This window comes from Phytophthora cinnamomi (assembly GCF_018691715.1).
Source record: "Phytophthora cinnamomi strain GKB4 chromosome Unknown Contig17, whole genome shotgun sequence".
Taxonomy (NCBI): Eukaryota; Oomycota; class Peronosporomycetes; order Peronosporales; family Peronosporaceae; genus Phytophthora; species Phytophthora cinnamomi.
The window spans coordinates 977,293-995,241 of NW_027150950.1; the positions used below are offsets into that span (position 1 = coordinate 977,293).

A 17,949-nucleotide genomic window follows, 5' to 3' on the forward strand; every position below is an offset into this window, starting at 1 on the left:
GGACGCCTACGTCGTGCGCGGTAAGACGGTCGACCGCCCGATATTGCACTCGGATGTAGACTCCCTCTTGGTCGCAACGGCCCCTGTTGGGCGACTGGCGCAGCGCTATAGAGACCAAGGAAGACTGGGTTGGTCTGTGTTGCGCTAGCATCCGTCCGGAGGGCCCTGGAACGAACGAAAAGACCAGCAAGGAAAAATGACAAAAGGTGCACCGAACAACAAGTCACAGAGTCCTGCGGGTGGTATGCATGCACAAGGCATTTATAAGTAAGGCGTGCGCCGCCGGGGAATCGAACCCCGACCTCATCCGTGGGAGGGATGAATCCTAACCATTAGACCAACGGCGCGCCAGACAAATGCCATGTTCACGCCAAACGAACCCACCAGAACCACAACCCTAACCAAAATACAATACTCTCGAATGCCACCATGCCACGCCGCACGCTACGAGCAGCACCCTCGAAGCATCCAGCAGCTCTTGCAGATTGCCCCGGTCCTCAACCCTAGCTGTGGAAGTGCCTTGTGGCGTGAACCACTCGCTGTTTTTCCGTGCGTTAGCGCGCTGCTGTTCGGTAATCGCCAAGGCTGATGGCGGTCCGATGCCAATGAAGCTTGCCCTCGTGCTGCAAGACATACAGAGGCTTCTGTTGGCGTAAAAGACGGCGTATGCGCGGCAAGAGATGGCAAAAGATGCGCCGTCGGGGAATCGAACCCCGACCTCATCCTTGGAAGGGATGAATCCTAACCATTAGACCAACGGTGCACACTTAGAAAACAAAAAACACAAAACAAAACAACACACACATACAACCACACTGTCACCACAAAACAAACCACTCCAACCGCTTTCCACCATTGCCGACACCCTCTCACACTGACAACGTGCGCACATTACATCGTACTCCCCGTCGCTATCATCACACCAACACCGAAATCGCCTACAACAAAAATCAAGCAAGGCTTGCCCACAAGAATACAAACAAGGACACACGAGTGTCTGCCTACCCCGATACACCAGTAGCCCGAACGCACACATCCACCACCAAACCACAAGCACATCACTCCGGGAAACGACCGCCTCGGACGGACGGACGATCCGCGGCTCCGGGTCTCGGAGCTATTCGCCCGTGGCGTCACCAGCGTCCATGACAAGACAAGACAAGACAAGACAAGACAAGACAAGACAAGACAAGACAAGACAAGACAAGACAAGACCCGCGCTGACCTTCTTTGGGACGCCTACGTCGTGCGCGGTAAGACGGTCGACCGCCCGATATTGCACTCGGATGTAGACTCCCTCTTGGTCGCAACGGCCCCTGTTGGGCGACTGGCGCAGCGCCATAGAGACCAAGGAAGACTGGGTTGGTCTGTGTTGCGCTAGCATCCGTCTTGAGGGCCCTGGAACGAACGAAAAGACCAGCAAGGAAAAATGACAAAAGGTGCACCGAACAACAAGTCACAGAGTCCTGCGGGTGGTATGCATGCACAAGGCATTTATAAGTAAGGCGTGCGCCGCCGGGGAATCGAACCCCGACCTCATCCGTGGGAGGGATGAATCCTAACCATTAGACCAACGGCGCGCCAGACAAATGCCATGTTCACGCCAAACGAACCCACCAGAACCACAACCCTAACCAAAATACAATACTCTCGAATGCCACCATGCCACGCCGCACGCTACGAGCAGCACCCTCGAAGCATCCAGCAGCTCTTGCAGATTGCCCCCGGTCCTCAACCCTAGCTGTGGAAGTGCCTTGTGGCGTGAACCACTCGCTGTTTTTCCGTGCGTTAGCGCGCTGCTGTTCGGTAATCGCCAAGGCTGATGGCGGTCCGATGCCAATGAAGCTTGCCCTCGTGCTGCAAGACATACAGAGGCTTCTGTTGGCGTAAAGACGGCGTATGCGCGGCAAGAGATGGCAAAAGATGCGCCGTCGGGGAATCGAACCCCGACCTCATCCTTGGAAGGGATGAATCCTAACCATTAGACCAACGGTGCACACTTAGAAAACAAAAAACACAAAACAAAACAACACACACATACAACCACACTGTCACCACAAAACAAACCACTCCAACCGCTTTCCACCATTGCCGACACCCTCTCACACTGACAACGTGCGCACATTACATCGTACTCCCCGTCGCTATCATCACACCAACACCGAAATCGCCTACAACAAAAATCAAGCAAGGCTTGCCCACAAGAATACAAACAAGGACACACGAGTGTCTGCCTACCCCGATACACCAGTAGCCCGAACGCACACATCCACCACCAAACCACAAGCACATCACTCCGGGAAACGACCGCCTCGGACGGACGGACGATCCGCGGCTCCGGGTCTCGGAGCTATTCGCCCGTGGCGTCACCAGCGTCCATGACAAGACAAGACAAGACAAGACAAGACAAGACAAGACAAGACAAGACAAGACAAGACAAGACAAGACAAGACAAGACAAGACCCGCGCTGACCTTCTTTGGGACGCCTACGTCGTGCGCGGTAAGACGGTCGACCGCCCGATATTGCACTCGGATGTAGACTCCCTCTTGGTCGCAACGGCCCCTGTTGGGCGACTGGCGCAGCGCTATAGAGACCAAGGAAGACTGGGTTGGTCTGTGTTGCGCTAGCATCCGTCCGGAGGGCCCTGGAACGAACGAAAAGACCAGCAAGGAAAAATGACAAAAGGTGCACCGAACAACAAGTCACAGAGTCCTGCGGGTGGTATGCATGCACAAGGCATTTATAAGTAAGGCGTGCGCCGCCGGGGAATCGAACCCCGACCTCATCCGTGGGTAATGCTATCAACTTCAGCCTTCCAAACCTCACTTTTAACTTCGTTACCTCTCCTTACCTCCAAACCTTACAACCTCCCGTCTACTCGCTTAACCTCCATAACTTGCGATCTTTGCAAAAACTAGCCCATCTTTAAAGGTAGCCGCGTACATCACTGGCTCGACGGAGTCCGGGGTCTGGAGGCTCTGGTACCGACGAACTTGGCGCAAGATGAATGAACATCGCCTCCCGGAGGAAGTCCTGAATAGTGCCCCCCCCACACGCCGATATATTCTGTTCATCACAATCGCCGCCCGCACACGATCGCCCGTGAGAGTTCGCGCGCTACCGGAAATGATTTTCGTGGAACTCAGCGTTTTCAGCGCAGCAGAAGGTTACACGCTGTGTTCTCTACCTATGCAGACGTGGGCACAGAGTCACAGATTCAAGCAGTGAAGCAACACTCAGTACCCGGCGCCGATCTATCGCCAACTCAAGAGGTTGTGGGCGGCGGTAGTAGCAGTAATGCGTCCGGCACGACGCGAACGGGCCCACCGCCTCTTTGGCAGACTCCTGTTTACGAAAAGGTGATGGCGATGCCGCCTCACAAACAGTTTGAAATGAATCGGATTCGAAAGCCTCAATACTGGTAGTTTATTGTGCTCGTAGCTCACTACCAGTTCTGTGACATCAATGATGATAAACTGAAGAACGAACACGCTGCGTATGCATACTGCACAAGGTGTAAGCGGGCGATTCGGTTCAAAAAGAAAAACCATGGCGTTGAGAGACACATGAGCAAGTACCACCAAGAGGACCTCAACAATTACGGCGAAGAGGACGACGCGGTAGGTATTCACCACCAAGGATCGGAGCTCAAAGAAAAAACGCCGCCACTTCGTGAAAGTAGCACTGAGCAGCAGCAGCAGATGTATGTGCTGCTTGCCCGTTGGATAGCAGCCCATTTTCGACCGCTGGTCTTGGTTGAAGACGAGGGATTTCTTGCGTTCATCAAGTTCATTACGGAGACGATATGTGGAATCAAGCTGCATTTACCTGGACGGACTCGGTTACGTGTGATATCGTGATTTTAGCAGCGCGAAATGCTCGCTCCTATATCGCCTCCACAATTCACCACGTTAATGACGAATTCGACTTCGTGAGCTGGACATCTTCAGGTGAAAGAGATCCCCGGAAATCACGATGCTGTTGAGATCGTGGCTGCGCTGGAGCTGATCATACAGGAGTGGGGTCTCTCGAAAGCCCTTCGCTGTCGATTTGCTCGCGATTCCGGTTCAAACATGGTGGTTGCAGGCAACATAATGGGAACTGATCATGCCGCCTGCATTGCGCATGAACTACATCTTGTGGTTTCCGGGCTAATATCGAAGAAGAGGAAAAAAGATCAGCGCGGTCCAGCATGGGAAACTATGGTCTCTGTTGAACCTGATGTGACCATAAATGAAAACGAGGAAGATGACGAACTAAGCGAGGACGATCGGGCTCAGATGGGCGAGCTTCGCGATGTTACAGTCGACGAGATGGAGGCCTTTTTAAGCGAAACGCTAGCACATTTAGCGATGGATGAGATGGCAACGATGCGTGAAATTGTTCAAACCTTTCATGACGCTGAGCGTCATGAAGAACACGTCCACACCAGTATGCTTGCATTTTTTGCCGCGGCTGACATTCCACTTTGTCGTCACGTAGTCACCCACGTAGCCCTAAATCCTCACGATCTCGGTGGGAATGAAGTTGGTCATGTCCAGCACGCCACTGCTGCCTATGTTCTCATTGAACATGTCGAGGACTGAGTGCGGCGTGTACTCCTCTCCCTCGCTCGACGGCAGCGGGTCGTGGCGGTGGCGCGCGCACTTACTGACGCGGTCAGTCTCACGCTCCTGTAGTTGGAGGAACGCCGAGTACCCCGGCCGTCAAACTCGCACCACATACTCTGCGAGGGGCGTGAAGTCGTTCGAGTGGGGCGCGATTGAGCGGGGGCTCGACTTAACGCTGGGCGAAATGATGGGCGAGTGGAACTGGCGTGTGTGGCTGCCAGGGCGGAGCTTGAGGCTGGGGCTGAGGGCGAAGAATTGGTGCGATGCATGAGGCTGCTTCAGGAGGAGGCTAAGTGCCAAATAAGCAGACAATTTTTTTAACTGATGTCGACTGGGTTCTCGCGATGCCAGAGTGCACTCACCGATTCGGCTCTATGGCATTCCCAGGGAAATGATTGGAGGGTACTCAGTAGATACACCCCCGTGCTTGTACCGACAAGACTGGGGTACAACTGTGTCACAAGGGGTTTGTCCGTTCTATGGCCAGGATCAGACCTGGACATTGCTATCTAACAGAGAGGTCTCATGTGTGTATCCACGTTGTCGTTATGAGAGGGTGTCGGTATTGCTGGATAGCGGTTGGAGTGGTTTGTTTTGTGTTGGTAGTGTTCTTGTATGTGTGTATGTTGAATTGTTTTGTGCTTTTTTGTGTGCACCGTTGGTCTAATGGTTAGGATTCATCCCTTCCAAGGATGATGTCGGGGTTCGATTCCCCGACGGCGCATCTTTTGCCATCTTTTGCCATCTCTTGCCGCGCATACGCCGTCTTTTACGCCAACATAAGCCTCTGTATGTGTCTTGCAGCACGAGAGCAAGCGTCTTTAGACCCGATAAGAATAATATGAGTAACTATCTCGACATCAAATTACGCTAAAGGAGCCACAGACCATTGATTCCGCTTGGCAACACACGAAAGAAATTAAAAAAACTTCAAATGTACTTTACAGAAAAGAGCGGCTACGCACAAAACTCAAGTAGACCTCCTTCCTAGTCATCTACCGAGTTACTTGCAACAATGTAGATCTACGTACTTACAGAGACAGTGATAGTTCTGTGATGTCAGAGTCGGCATCACTAAAGCCGTCGATCACCGTCGTGCGCAGGGTGGTCGTCGAGCCCCATTTGCAGTCGGATAAACTTGTTCCGGCGGTGTCTATGTTGGCTCTGATGACGTCTTTCTTCATTTCGGCTCCAATTGCTAGAAGCCGGCTGTGGAACTGACGATAGCACAGACCGTTTTCTTCACGCAGAGGATGCATCGCTACGTGGTATTTAGTCAAATCCACGAAGACGTGGAGATATCGTAGAGGGCTTAATAATACTATTTAATGAGATACAAGTGATATCCGAATGTTGCCCGATCCGGGCTTTCATTCCATCGAAACTTCTCCGCACAAATTATCCAAAGCCCGCACATTCTACCAAAAAAGTCCTCTGCCATCACGGCCACTGGGAATAAGAGCGTTCTGCCGTTTCTCTTCCACGGTGAGATTGTTGCCCTCCTTGGGGTGAATGCAACGTACATGTTCAGCAAGGCCTTGATTACCTTGGTATCCCGACAGCGCCCATTCATCTCGATATCCCGCAGCTAGAGGACCATTATCTTGAAGTCGATTCTCGCCGTGAAGTTTTACGGCGACCGGACAGGTGGAAACCTTCGTTGTTTCGAAAAAGCGTGATGTCGGTGTTGCCACGGGCATGACGCGTGCAGTTAATAGCAAAGCTGCGCGGGTTTATCGACACCTCAACTTTAAATCCGTACAATTTGTGTTTTGCGCTGTAAAACGGCATGGTCTCAGCCATCGAGCCACTTGGGCAATTGGTTTGTTGGAACGTGACGTTTGTGGTGTACATGATACTCTGGAAGTTGGGAAATGTATACCTGGATGTTATCAGCACCCTATTCCAGCCTACGCGAAGCCCTAATTATAGCACGCGATGCATTAGACGCGTCACGCGTTTCGCATAGTCATGGATTGTCATCAGCCACCCTCCTCGTCAGGTAATTCAATTTAAGTAGGTCGTTTAACCCCCCCCCCCCCACCCCAACGTCCACGCGTTGTACGTACATGAAGAAACATGTTGTACGCACAACACGTTAAAACATGGGCGGATTAGCTACATAACCTAGGCCCTCCTGAAATGCGCAGGGCTTGGGTTTGTCGGACCAGCCCGACCGACATAAACTGTATGAGTACGGTTAAAGTAAGACAATGCGCTACTGTAGCTACATCGATTCGCGTAAGAGTAAGATCAAACCATTACGGTAGTCTGTTAATTATATTTGCAGCCTGTGTATATGCAAGCTGAACGACGATGGGTATTGCTCGGAACTTACCATGCATGTTATCAGATATGACACCATAATTGTCAAATCACGTGCACACCGGCGCGATGTCTGAAATCGAGATGTAAGAGCAAGTGGAACGTTTATGAGCCCCAACGAGGCGATGTGCATAATGACGAGGAAATGTTGTGCACAGTTGGGGTGAGACTTGCTCTGCATTGATACTGCCGACCACTGTATACGCGCTGGGGGACAAGTGGTGTTTTGAGAGGGAATTATAAATAGGCTAGGAACCTACTTACATTTAACAAATCAGGAAAACAGATTTGATGGGATATACGACCAGGGCAGTGCATAATGTGCGCCTGTATGATAACAATATACAAAATCGTGTTGGGGTGACAGCTCGAGGCTACAATGTGTGCGGTTTATGATTGTATTGTTTTGATGCGTTGTCGCCTGTGTACAAGATGCCATACAAGTCATCCTTCTTTACAGCCTCTTAGCGGTCATTGCCCAATCTCTTCATAAAAAAAGCCAATGACCTCTCATTACCATTGTGTATCTACACCATTGCCATGTTATATAGACATCGTGTACACGCTGGTTATACGACATGATAAACGATTTGCGAAATGGTCATGTCGCTATTGTACACAGTCAATACTCGAACTTATACGAGACTATAGTAAAATAAGCGCTGCGCGACTTTAACATGTTGCACGAATCACATATTGGGCGAGTACCGTGAAATAAATACAGGTAAAAAGCAGGTAGGGCGTAGCGGGGTTAAAAAATAATTTTGAGTTAATGATTTTATCCGAGGTGGGAGCGCACAGTTTGTCATCGAGAGTATGGATCGTATTCGTAATCTTACTAGCATTTAATTGTGCTAGCTAGAATCTCTAGATGCTATGGACATCTATTTCGTGGTAAACTATATGCAGCCAGTGCAATTTCTGCTCCCAGGGCTGCTGATTATTGCTTTGATCCACATTTACTCAAGCCAGCCACAATAGATTATCGAGCACGCCGCACTCAGCAGCAACAATAGGAAATTGGCTAGGTACTCGAGCAACGATAGATTATTGCACCCTACTACCTACCGTGACACAAAGAAACTCACTCCAGCGCATCGACTTTGTGCGCACTCCAAAGTGCGCTGTTCTCACAGCATCTCGAGCGTAATCGGCTGGAGGGAGTGGCGCTGCTGACCGAACGTGGCGCGGGCGACACTGAAAAATCGCTCCACCACGTGCGAGATCAGCGGGATGCTCGCCACGAACTCGTACGCTGGGAGCTCCACGTCAAGGTTCCACCGCTTCCCAAGTTGCCGATCGAAGGAAACGCGCTCCAGCGTTGCGTTCAGCGGGGTGCTAGGAGGCGTAGGCGCACGGAAGCGCTCCAGCGCACGTCGCTGAGATCGAGTGAGCCGGTTCGCTTTTCCCTTGAGCACCCCTGGGCACACGCTGCCTCGAACTCTGGGCTGTGGACGATGTTCTCATCGGGTGCAAGTACATAATAAAGTACTGCTTAGTACAGTACAATATAATGGATCCGCCAAAACCGCGTACCGAGATAGTCGCCAAAGGTCGGATGCTCCGCGACGAGACCGTCAAACCAAACGTGCGTTTCTAGTAGGTTGACACCATCGCCTTGCAGCGCCATAGAAACCGACTCAAAGTCCTTGAGCTCAATGAGTAGGTCGCGCAGACGCCCGTTGAGCCATAAAACTTACTGGAGTTTTGCCGACTGTTTCAGACCGCGAACCTTGACCATTAGAGCTTGAAGTGCCTCCAGCTCTTCCGAAACTGTTGCAACAGCTGGTGGATGACGAGATTGAGCCGGTGGCTCGCGCACCCGACCAGCGGCACGCCCGTCAGCATGACCATCCTGTGGTTGACCGAGCAGTTGTCTTCCACCAAGAAGAGACACAGCTCGAGCCGCCGGTCGTAGTCGCGGGCGAGCATCGTGTCCAAGAAGGCGCGGTGGCTCGCCGCCGAGAGGTTGTCCGTCTTCTCGTCGATGAGTGGAGTCATACTGAGGAGCGGGAGCCACGTCACGCAGCCCACCTCGTGATATGCAAACACTGCGACGTAATTCTCCGACTCGTGGCTCCACCCATCGATGAGCAGGCCGAAGTTGTCCCACATCTCGGCCACAATCGTCCGCTCGACAGCGCGCGTGACACCGTCCATTTCCGAACACAGAGTTTCGACACAAATTGGTTTGAGATTTGTGTATCTGCACACCATTTGTTCCACAATATTATCACTTAACCACGATACAAAGCATCCAATTGCACCTGAAAACCTGGTACATACCTCCGTGCGAGCTTGCTCTCGTAAAATGAGAGGGGCAGATTGCCGTTAACGACCCAGTCCAACCAATCGCACAGGTTCTGCGACGACTGGCGGATGTAACTTGTCACGGAGCCGGTCTCGCCGGGGATTGCAGCGAGCATCTCGGCCTCGAACGCTGGGTACTCCCGCCGCACGTGCTGAAGAAGGTTGGTGAAGCCCGTTTTATGCGCGCGCTTCCGCACCGAGCCGCAACGGCAACGATAGTACTCGAGGACGACCTCGCCGTATTCGTCGCGGCACGGGCGGAAGTAAAACTCGTCGACCTGCCGGTTTGAGAACGTTGGGCGCGAGGCACGAGCGGGAGCGAGCATGATTGGAGCGAGGGAGGGTGGGTCTTGAGAGGTTGGTAGTCAAATAGAGAATGGTAAGCTAGAACCACTCGTGAATCGATGCCGGGATTGACGTTGCTGAGTTGCAGTGGCCAGAATGGCTGGTTGTCAACGAATATAAAATCCAGGGGTTGTTTCAATATGGTAGGGTTCTAATAGGGTGTTTGTGTGTGTACTCTAATACGTTATTGGAGGCAGTGTCGCTTGCGAATAAATTATATTTAGTTTTGTGCCGCCATCGAAAATAGATTTATTGACTAAACACATTGCGATAATTGCTAGGCCCGATTTATTTTTCGGCACCCCTGAACACTCACCAGCACCTATCCCGGGGACCGAGGTTTCGAAACACATTTCTCACGACCCCCCCTCCCCCTAATAATGGAAACTTTTTAGAGGGAAACCTAAACAGTCGATTGACACTTTTATTCGGAAGCCTCTGGAAGCATGCTAAATCATGCTGACACGAAAACAATCGTTTGAACGGCGTGTTCGAATGCCATCGTCACGATCGTGTCTCCTGCCATGAGAGCTGCAATCATCAGCTGCGTCTAGAAGCGACCACACACACATATGTTAGTACTCGAATTTCCCGCACTGTTTCAAGATCAATGCTGTACCTCTTGGTTTGGCATTGGTACCAATTCCAGCATTGCGTTGATAGGTGTGAACACCTCAGCAATTACCATTGCCAGCACTGCGTAATTAAAGAGAGCGCTGCGATAAAGCAACTTGTTCTCCCAGAATCCCTCCATAAAAGGCTGCCCCCGATAGTTGGCCACAAACGTGTTCACTTGCATGACCGACGACATGAGGAACATGATGCTGTTCACCACGTTTGGAGTGAAGTTTCCATCCGGATGCATTGCTGGATCTCCCGGTTCAATAAAAGGCTGAGCTACATGGAGAGCAGCAGCCAAAAAGGCCAGATGGATCACAAATTGGCCAAAGATCGACGCCATAACGGACAGGCAAAACACCCCAGACGGCGGACGCTGGTGTGAAAGCTTGTGAGCCGGTTTTGCCCGCGACAAGAACAAAAAGAACATCGCAATAGACAACTGTGCACAATATCAGCATAGTGTTAGAACTTCTTCCCTGCTTGCACAAACAAAACATACGCACTTACCCCGGATATTGTGAGCTGTTGGTCCCCGTTCTTCACGCCATGGATAAAGAGAGAACTCAAGTAGTATGCCGTGATAAGGCAGTTGATACCAAGAATCTTGTACATCTGGATCGTGGTCACTAATGTACAGCGCCCTTGGCGGATCAATTTCTTGACCACTCGGATACTCGAGCTTTTCGACGTGAATGGTGATGCGATCGAAGCGTCCCCCAAACGCACAATCTGCGAATCATCACTTCCGTACAAAGATTGCTGAAACTCTTCCACGGAGTTGTCTCGACGTCCAGGTTGCCGACGATGCCGAAGACCACTTCGGCCTGCAGCACTACCAACATCCCCCGCCACTACATGAGGAGGATGATCAGCGCTGGACGAGTTCACAATTGAAATACCGATATGGGCCTGTTTCAAGGCACCTACATCGTTGGTGCCATCTCCACACATTGCTGTTGTCTTACCACAACGATTCATTGCCATGATCAGATGTTCTTTTTGCTGAGGTGACGTGCGAGCGAACACCGTAGTGCACAGGCACATCTTTTCAAGAACAGCGAGAAAACCTTCCAATGCAGCCGCATTATCTGTGCATTCGCCCTCTTGCTGCTTGAAAAGCATGGCCATGGCTTCGCCAGTCACGCATAGATCGTACTGAACTTGCATCTTCTCGACCTCATCCACATTGAAAGAAATAGTCTCCTCTTCGATGTCCGGTGACCCGTCGTCAATGGACTTCCATTCCACATCTTCCGTCTCCGCATTAGGCGTCAACACCAATGGCTGCTTGGAATATCCTGCATTGATTCCGACTTGTCGTGCTACATCACATGCCGTTAAAGGGTTGTCTCCCGTGACCATGGTAACTTTGTGCTTGGAGATCATCAGCTCCCGAATCGTTCGCTTTGTGTCGTCCTTTAACGGACAATCTAGAATCAGAAAACCAGCAAAAGTAAGACCACTCTCCAACTCTTGACGGGACTTGCGGCGTAGTTCATCTGGGGAACTTTCCGAAGACAGCACACGGAAGCCCAACGCCAAGACGCGGCATCCTTTGGATGCATAGTGGCGGTACACGCGCCGATAGTACGTGGGCTTCTTGCTCAAAATTGACTCGAGTACTTCAGGTGCACCCTTTGTAAGCACCCGCTGTTCGTCTTGCTCATCGTTATCGGCTTTTCGCACACAGACTACCGTAGTCATACGCTTGAGCTCAGAAGAGAAACTAAAGGTGTGCAAAATGTCAACTGCTTGAATTTCGCCCCGACGTTCTGAGAAAAAGGATGGTTGAACACTTGGAAGCCCCTCTTGTCCATTTTCGTTGTGTGTCAAGCACCACTGGATACTTCGAACAGCAGTCATTTCAAGTGGATCTCCAGCGACCTGGCCGTTAAGTAATACCAAGGACTGGCAACCAGCAAGCACGAGCTCCGTGTCAAGAGGGAGCTGCTCTGGCGCAATAATATCCAATTCGCCACGGCGTTTGCCCCTATACTTGTCGGGCTCGACATGTGTTTCCAACCCTGCTACTCCATGAAGCTTTAGCTCATCACTGGTTAACGTGCCGGTCTTGTCAAAGCAGCAAACGTCTATGCGGCCGGCGAAAGGGATTCGAAAAGGTTCCGTGCAGTAGATGTTGCTCTTCGTCAATGCGATCAGCGAATTGGTCACGGCTAACGACAGCTCCATGGGAAGCTCAGGAGGCACAACAGAGGTGATAATCATAACACAGTGAAGGAAGAGTTTGAACTGGTTGCGCGTCGGATCATTGATCCCCTGCGCGAGCACAAATGCCGCTGCAGCAACTGCGAAGTTGAGCAGGAGAACGATAAACCACATTGCCTCCGAGTTGTTTGCCGTAACACGCTGAGAGGAATACAAAATAGTGCGCATCAAACTCCCTTGAGTGGTACCAAAGCCAGTTCGGAGCACGAATCCAATGCAGCCTCCATCAGGGGGTATCGACACACGGAGCGAATCCTTCGACGCTGGGGCTGCGTGCTGAAGCACCTTGGTGCCTCCAAACAAAACGTGCCTTTTGTGCTTCATGCTAGAGCCGTCGTCAATCTCAAGGTTCTTCAGCTTTTCCGCATCATTCACAATTGATGCGCCAACAGCCTCCTTCCGCAACGGCACCGACTCGCCTGAGAGCATCGACTCGTTCACCACGCAGTTTCCTCGAAGCAGCAGCAGGTCGCACGGCACCACCATATCACGCGCACTGTGTCCGACCGAGCAGACATCTCCTGGAACTAATTCATCACTGGATACCTGGACCCAGCTGCCCAGCCGAAAGACCAGACACGGCTGCGGGGGGCGCCGCATGTGCAGCAAGGTGTCCATGTTCTGCTGGCGCTGCTTCACCACCGTGCACTCGAAGATCACGAGCATGAGCAGTGTGAGCAGCGAGTAGTACATGTACTCGTCCAGGCACCAGAGCAGCATGCAGAAGAACTGGAACACGAAGAACGGGGCCACCAGCTGCTCCTTCAGCAGCTCGGCGAACTTGGGCATGGGCAGCTCGAAGTCGTTCCTGCCCCACTTGCCTCGGGCGCGCAGCAGCTCGTCGTTGGACGTGAGGCCCCGCGTCTGCAGGTAGGACTGCAGCGTGCCCGAGGACGGGAAGTCGAGGCGGCGGAACTGCGCGCCCCCCCTGTTGATGGCGTCCACGCCCTCGTACAGACAGAACTTGAGGTTCTGGTACGAGAACCAGAGCGTCGGCACCTGCGCGCCCTGCAGCTTGAGCGGCTTGTGCTCGTCCTTGCGCTTGTGCTCGTGCTGGTCCTCGGCCAAGTGGCAGTGGCAGAGCTGCTTGGGCAGCATCGCGAGCGCCGGCTCCACCTTGGCCAGCATGCGCCCGCGCGCGTGCGGCGTCACGGCCGCCAGCCGCGTATAGCCCATCCAGCAGCGTGCGTCCACGCTCCACTCGGCGCTGAGCAGCGCCAGCGCGTGGCAGAAGGCGCCCAGCGCCCCGAAGACCCACGCGACCACGTCGTCCGCCGGCCGCGACGCGTACAGGTGCGCGGCCGTGGCGTAGACGAAGAGGAAGGGCAGCAGGTCCAGCCGCATGGCCCACGGCAGCGGCGTGTACAGCGCCACGGCCGCCACGGCCGCGTCGGCCACGCCCACGCGCACTCGTCCGCCCATCGTCGGTCGCCGATCCAAAAGTGAGAGTGAATGTAGGCGGCTCCCGATTAAGTACGAACACGGCAACTTGACGTGTCAAACAGCGAGACGGACGGAAGATGGCTACAGTCTCCACTGGAGATGGCTACATTCTCCGCTACTGCTGCTTGATCCGGTCCTGATTGATGAAAGGCGGCAGTACGTATGCAGTAGGAGATGCACGTGCGGCAGATGCAGGAATCGTCAGATCATCGTAGTCTTAAATGTTTGTGTTTCGTCAGCCCGCACGAGTGCGGGGTCCGAGTAACCAGATAAACGATCATCACTCGATCCCCAAGCTGTAAGAGCCGGGAGCTGCTGTGGAACCTATTGCTATTGGTACTGTGGCGACTGACAAGGCCGAGTGGGGTGGTGATTTCTTCAGTAGAAAAGGTTGTCCTCATACAAGTCAGACATACGCTTGTTTAAAATCATCAGCAGAGAGCGACCACACCCGCAGCCACTAGCCGCCGACAATGACACACAAAGCCCACTCTATTGACATGCACGGCCGCACTCCCGACGCCATACATGGCAGACAGAGCGCAGCCAAACTGTATACACATGGTAGTAGCGAAGCCTCAGCTGGTACCCGAAAAAGTTGCAATCGACATGAATTGGTCCGTTTGGTGCAAAATCGTCACAGGCGTTCGCGGTGGAAGGAGACAACACAAAATATACTGGCAGTCGCTGTCAGCAGAGGAGGCGACGGTCCGTCGACACACGCGCGGAGAGAGCCAAAGGCGGAATGACCAGGTTGGGGTCCGTCCAGCAGCAACGGTTGGCTCGGCCTCTGCCGACTTCTTACGCTTGGTAAAAACGACTTGTTACGTAAAATCTCTTGGCTGAGATTTGCGCCAATCCGGTCAAAGATCTTCCGTCTCGCGCTATGATTGGGCACTTGTCCCCTGTCCCTAACCACCCCGTGTATTACGTCTCAGGACCCAGCATTTTACTGCTTCCTCCCACACCCAACAATCCCGTATTAACCCCCTTTACCCCTCCTATCACTCCTATTACCTGCCGATCCCTGGAAATCAGATGGCCATCGGCGCATTCCATTCCCCCTTCAAGCGCCGCCGAGCCGAGCTCCTCCCGTGCGCCATGGCGCTGCCCCGCAGCGACGACAGCGACGCGGAGCTGCAGCAGCTCAAGCAGCGGCTGGGCCCGCAGGTGTTCGGCCGCGACCTGGCCGCGCTGGACGCGCGCTTCGTGCCGCGCGGGCCGGAGACCACGGGCTTCGAGGTGGAGCCGCGCGCCGGCAGCTCCTTCTACGGCGCGCTGCCGGCCGAGGCGGAGGACGAGGAGGACGAGGAGGAGGACGCGGACGCCGACGCGCTGGAGGTGCCCGCCAACCGCTTCGCGGGCGTCATCTACGCCGCGCGCTTCTTCGTGACGCGCGTGGGCTTCCTGCGCTCGGCCAAGCGCCTCATGGTGCTCAGCAGCGGCCACCTGACGGTCGTGGACCCGTACTCGGACGAGGTGAAGGAGCGCTACGCCTTCGACAACATCAAGGAGATCACCATCGCCTCGGACAGCGGCGGCCACAACGCCGACCGCGCCTTCACCGTCTTCATCGGCAAGAGCCTCAAGGAGACGTACACGTGCCGCTGCAGGCAGCAGCTGCTGTCCGCCTACTACCAGCTGCGCGAGCGCGCCTCGTCCTTCCGCAAGGACGAGATCGACGCCGCCACGGCCGACGCGCTCAGCGCCGTGGGGGCCACGGCCGACAGCAGCTGGGCCACGGGCTCCGCGGGCTCAGGCGGCGGCCCCAGCAACGCCAACTTGCTGGGCAGCGGCATGTACTTCGACAGCTTGTTCCAGCTCTGCGGCAAGACCTTCACCATGACCAAGCTCAGCACCACGCGCAGCATCGCCATCCACCCGGTCAAGGTGGACGTGCTGCTGGCGGTGCGCGCCGCCAGCCTGGACAGGCTGGACCCGCACACGCGCTCCACGCTGTCGTCGATCCTGCTCATCGACATCGTCAAGATCCAGCGCGTGAACACCAACTCGAACGAACTGGTGCTCTACTTCGAGAACAACCGCGTGCACCGCTACTGGTGCGACAGCCGCGAGCCGTTCATCCAGGCGATCGCCAACAACTTGCGCTCGTGGCTGAGCGTGTCGCTCTTCGTGGAGGAAGTGTCGGATTCGTGCGAGTTCGACGCCCTGACGTCGACGCGGGATATCCCGCAGCCGGTGACCTTTGAAATGCCTGTACTCAAGATCAGCAAGAACAACAAGCTGCAGCTGCGCTTACTGGGCTTGACGGCGTTGGCGATCATTGAGCGAGACCCTGTAACGCGCAAGACGATGGCAAGCCACTCGTTGAACGACATATTTAATGTGGTGATTTACCCTTCGATCTCGTCGTCGCAAGATGACCCCGATAGCGAAATTTCTGAGGGCTTGAGTGGCAAGTTTGCGCTGGAATTGAAGCACGGGCTTACTCGCCGGTACATTTGTCTGAGCTCTACAGCGAGCAGGCGCGATAAAGATGTAAGCCTCGGGTTGCAGCGTGCGTCGTCGCAGCATGAGAATGAACTTCGACAGATCATCGGAGACATTGCCGGAGATATAAATGTTCCCGATTGGCTGAAGGTTGCCGGTGCTACAACGCTACTCAGTCCGAAGGAGGCCCGAAGCCTGTTCTTGAGCAACATGATTGAGATGTGCCGCATGAACAAGCTGCATGTGCCTTGGTCAACGGAGGAGACGAAAATTGCGTGCAAGGAAGGAACGTGGGGCACTGAAGTTCATCCTGAATGGGAGGATATCTTGCTACGCAAGCTGGTTAATCTGAACTTTATCCCGAATCTTGTGACGAATGAGAGTATGTCGCTCATCTATCACCAGCTGGTGCAGTTTAACCGCAACATTCCGCTGGGAGGTCTGCGTCAGCGTGATCGACGTGCATTTGCAAGCCTGATGAAACTGCTTGAGAACTTCAAGGAGTATTCTGTGGCCCAGCTAAACAGTCCATCAAACACTGACGCTCCAATTCCGACGACAGAGTTCCAAGTGGAGCTCCTGCTGGCAATTCAACGCCTGCTTTGCACTCGTGGTGTCTTCGAGGAAATCCCCAGCTCGCAGTATAAAAACAGCATTGAGGTGATCATGGAATTGCTTCATTCACCGATGGAGGAGGTGAGCTTTGCGGCGGCATGTGTGATCAAGTACATGGTAGTCAATTACTCGGATACTCGCAGCTTGAAATCCGAGACAGCGAATCGTCGCGCGATATTCACGAAGTATCACAGCAGGATATACGTGTCTCGCGCTTTCGACCTGTCAAGGAATAATCGAGTGGGGCGCATGCCATTGCATTCCACATCGCTATTGAAGATAGGATCTGGTCATGGGACTATTTCGGTGGCCGCCATGTCCAATACCGAGCGCAGCATGGCTAATGCGCTGGCGTACTCTCAATTGGGATTGGATTACCTTGTTCTCGCCATGGTTCTACAAACCCTCGAAGTGTGCTTGTCTAGTGGAAAAAAGGCAACGCCGGAGAGAGTGGCAAGGGATTTACTTCGTGCTATGCGAGTTGACGATTTTTCACGCCACCATGCTCTGTTCTTGTTCAATCGCTCGTTGAGCTTCTCAATCACGAAGTGCTCCTCCATTCTGGTAAAAGTGCATATTCTGGAGCAGCCTACTGAGTTGGTCGAGCTGATTCAAGATTTTGCAAGGAAGCATGGGGCACTAGTTTGGCAGCTTTACTTGGCACTGTACACCCAAGACAAGGCGCAGCGTCGAATCTCATCCCAGCTGGTTGCTTTGCTCACGCATGAAAACCCGCGTTCATCGTACGTGATTCGAAACGTTTTCCCGCACGCATTGTTGGATGATCAAAAGGCAAGCCAACTGGAATATGACGAGTTTGGAAGACATCTTCCGACTGCAAACCCTGAGCTTTATGCTAAAGCTAACGGTACTGCACACAAGAACAGCAGTCGGCGCGATATCACGAATGCAACAGAAAGCGGGCGAAGCAAGCTGAGCTATGGGATAAACACTCGGGCTCGCTTGGCGCGGAATGTGAAGCATGCCGTGCTCTTGCCTGA

The 17,949-nt window shown here is 53.4% G+C and overlaps 3 protein-coding genes across 3 annotated transcripts; 1 reads left to right on the top strand and 2 right to left on the bottom strand.

Annotated features, from left to right (window-relative positions):
- Nucleotides 1-8,677: 8,677 nt before the first annotated feature.
- On the bottom strand, nt 8,678-9,573 carry IUM83_04735 (GTP-dependent nucleic acid-binding protein engD; the record flags this gene model as incomplete). The annotated part of the gene is made up of 2 exons (XM_067928832.1): nt 8,678-9,143; nt 9,224-9,573. 2 exons carry the CDS (start codon nt 9,571-9,573, stop codon nt 8,678-8,680), a joined length of 816 nt encoding a protein of 271 aa, XP_067796178.1.
- Nucleotides 9,574-10,046: 473 nt separating this feature from the next.
- Nucleotides 10,047-13,861, bottom strand: IUM83_04736 (P-type ATPase (P-ATPase) Superfamily; the record flags this gene model as incomplete). The annotated part of the gene is made up of 3 exons (XM_067928833.1): nt 10,047-10,142; nt 10,212-10,652; nt 10,721-13,861. The coding sequence occupies 3 exons, from the start codon at nt 13,859-13,861 to the stop codon at nt 10,047-10,049; spliced, it is 3,678 nt and encodes a 1,225-aa protein (XP_067796179.1).
- A 1,122-nt stretch (nt 13,862-14,983) lies between these two features.
- IUM83_04737 (DnaJ subfamily C member 13) lies at nt 14,984-17,480 on the top strand (the record flags this gene model as incomplete). The annotated part of the gene is made up of 4 exons (XM_067928834.1): nt 14,984-15,942; nt 16,003-17,159; nt 17,228-17,265; nt 17,430-17,480. 4 exons carry the CDS (start codon nt 14,984-14,986, stop codon nt 17,478-17,480), a joined length of 2,205 nt encoding a protein of 734 aa, XP_067796180.1.
- Between the last annotated feature and the right edge of the window lie 469 nt (nt 17,481-17,949).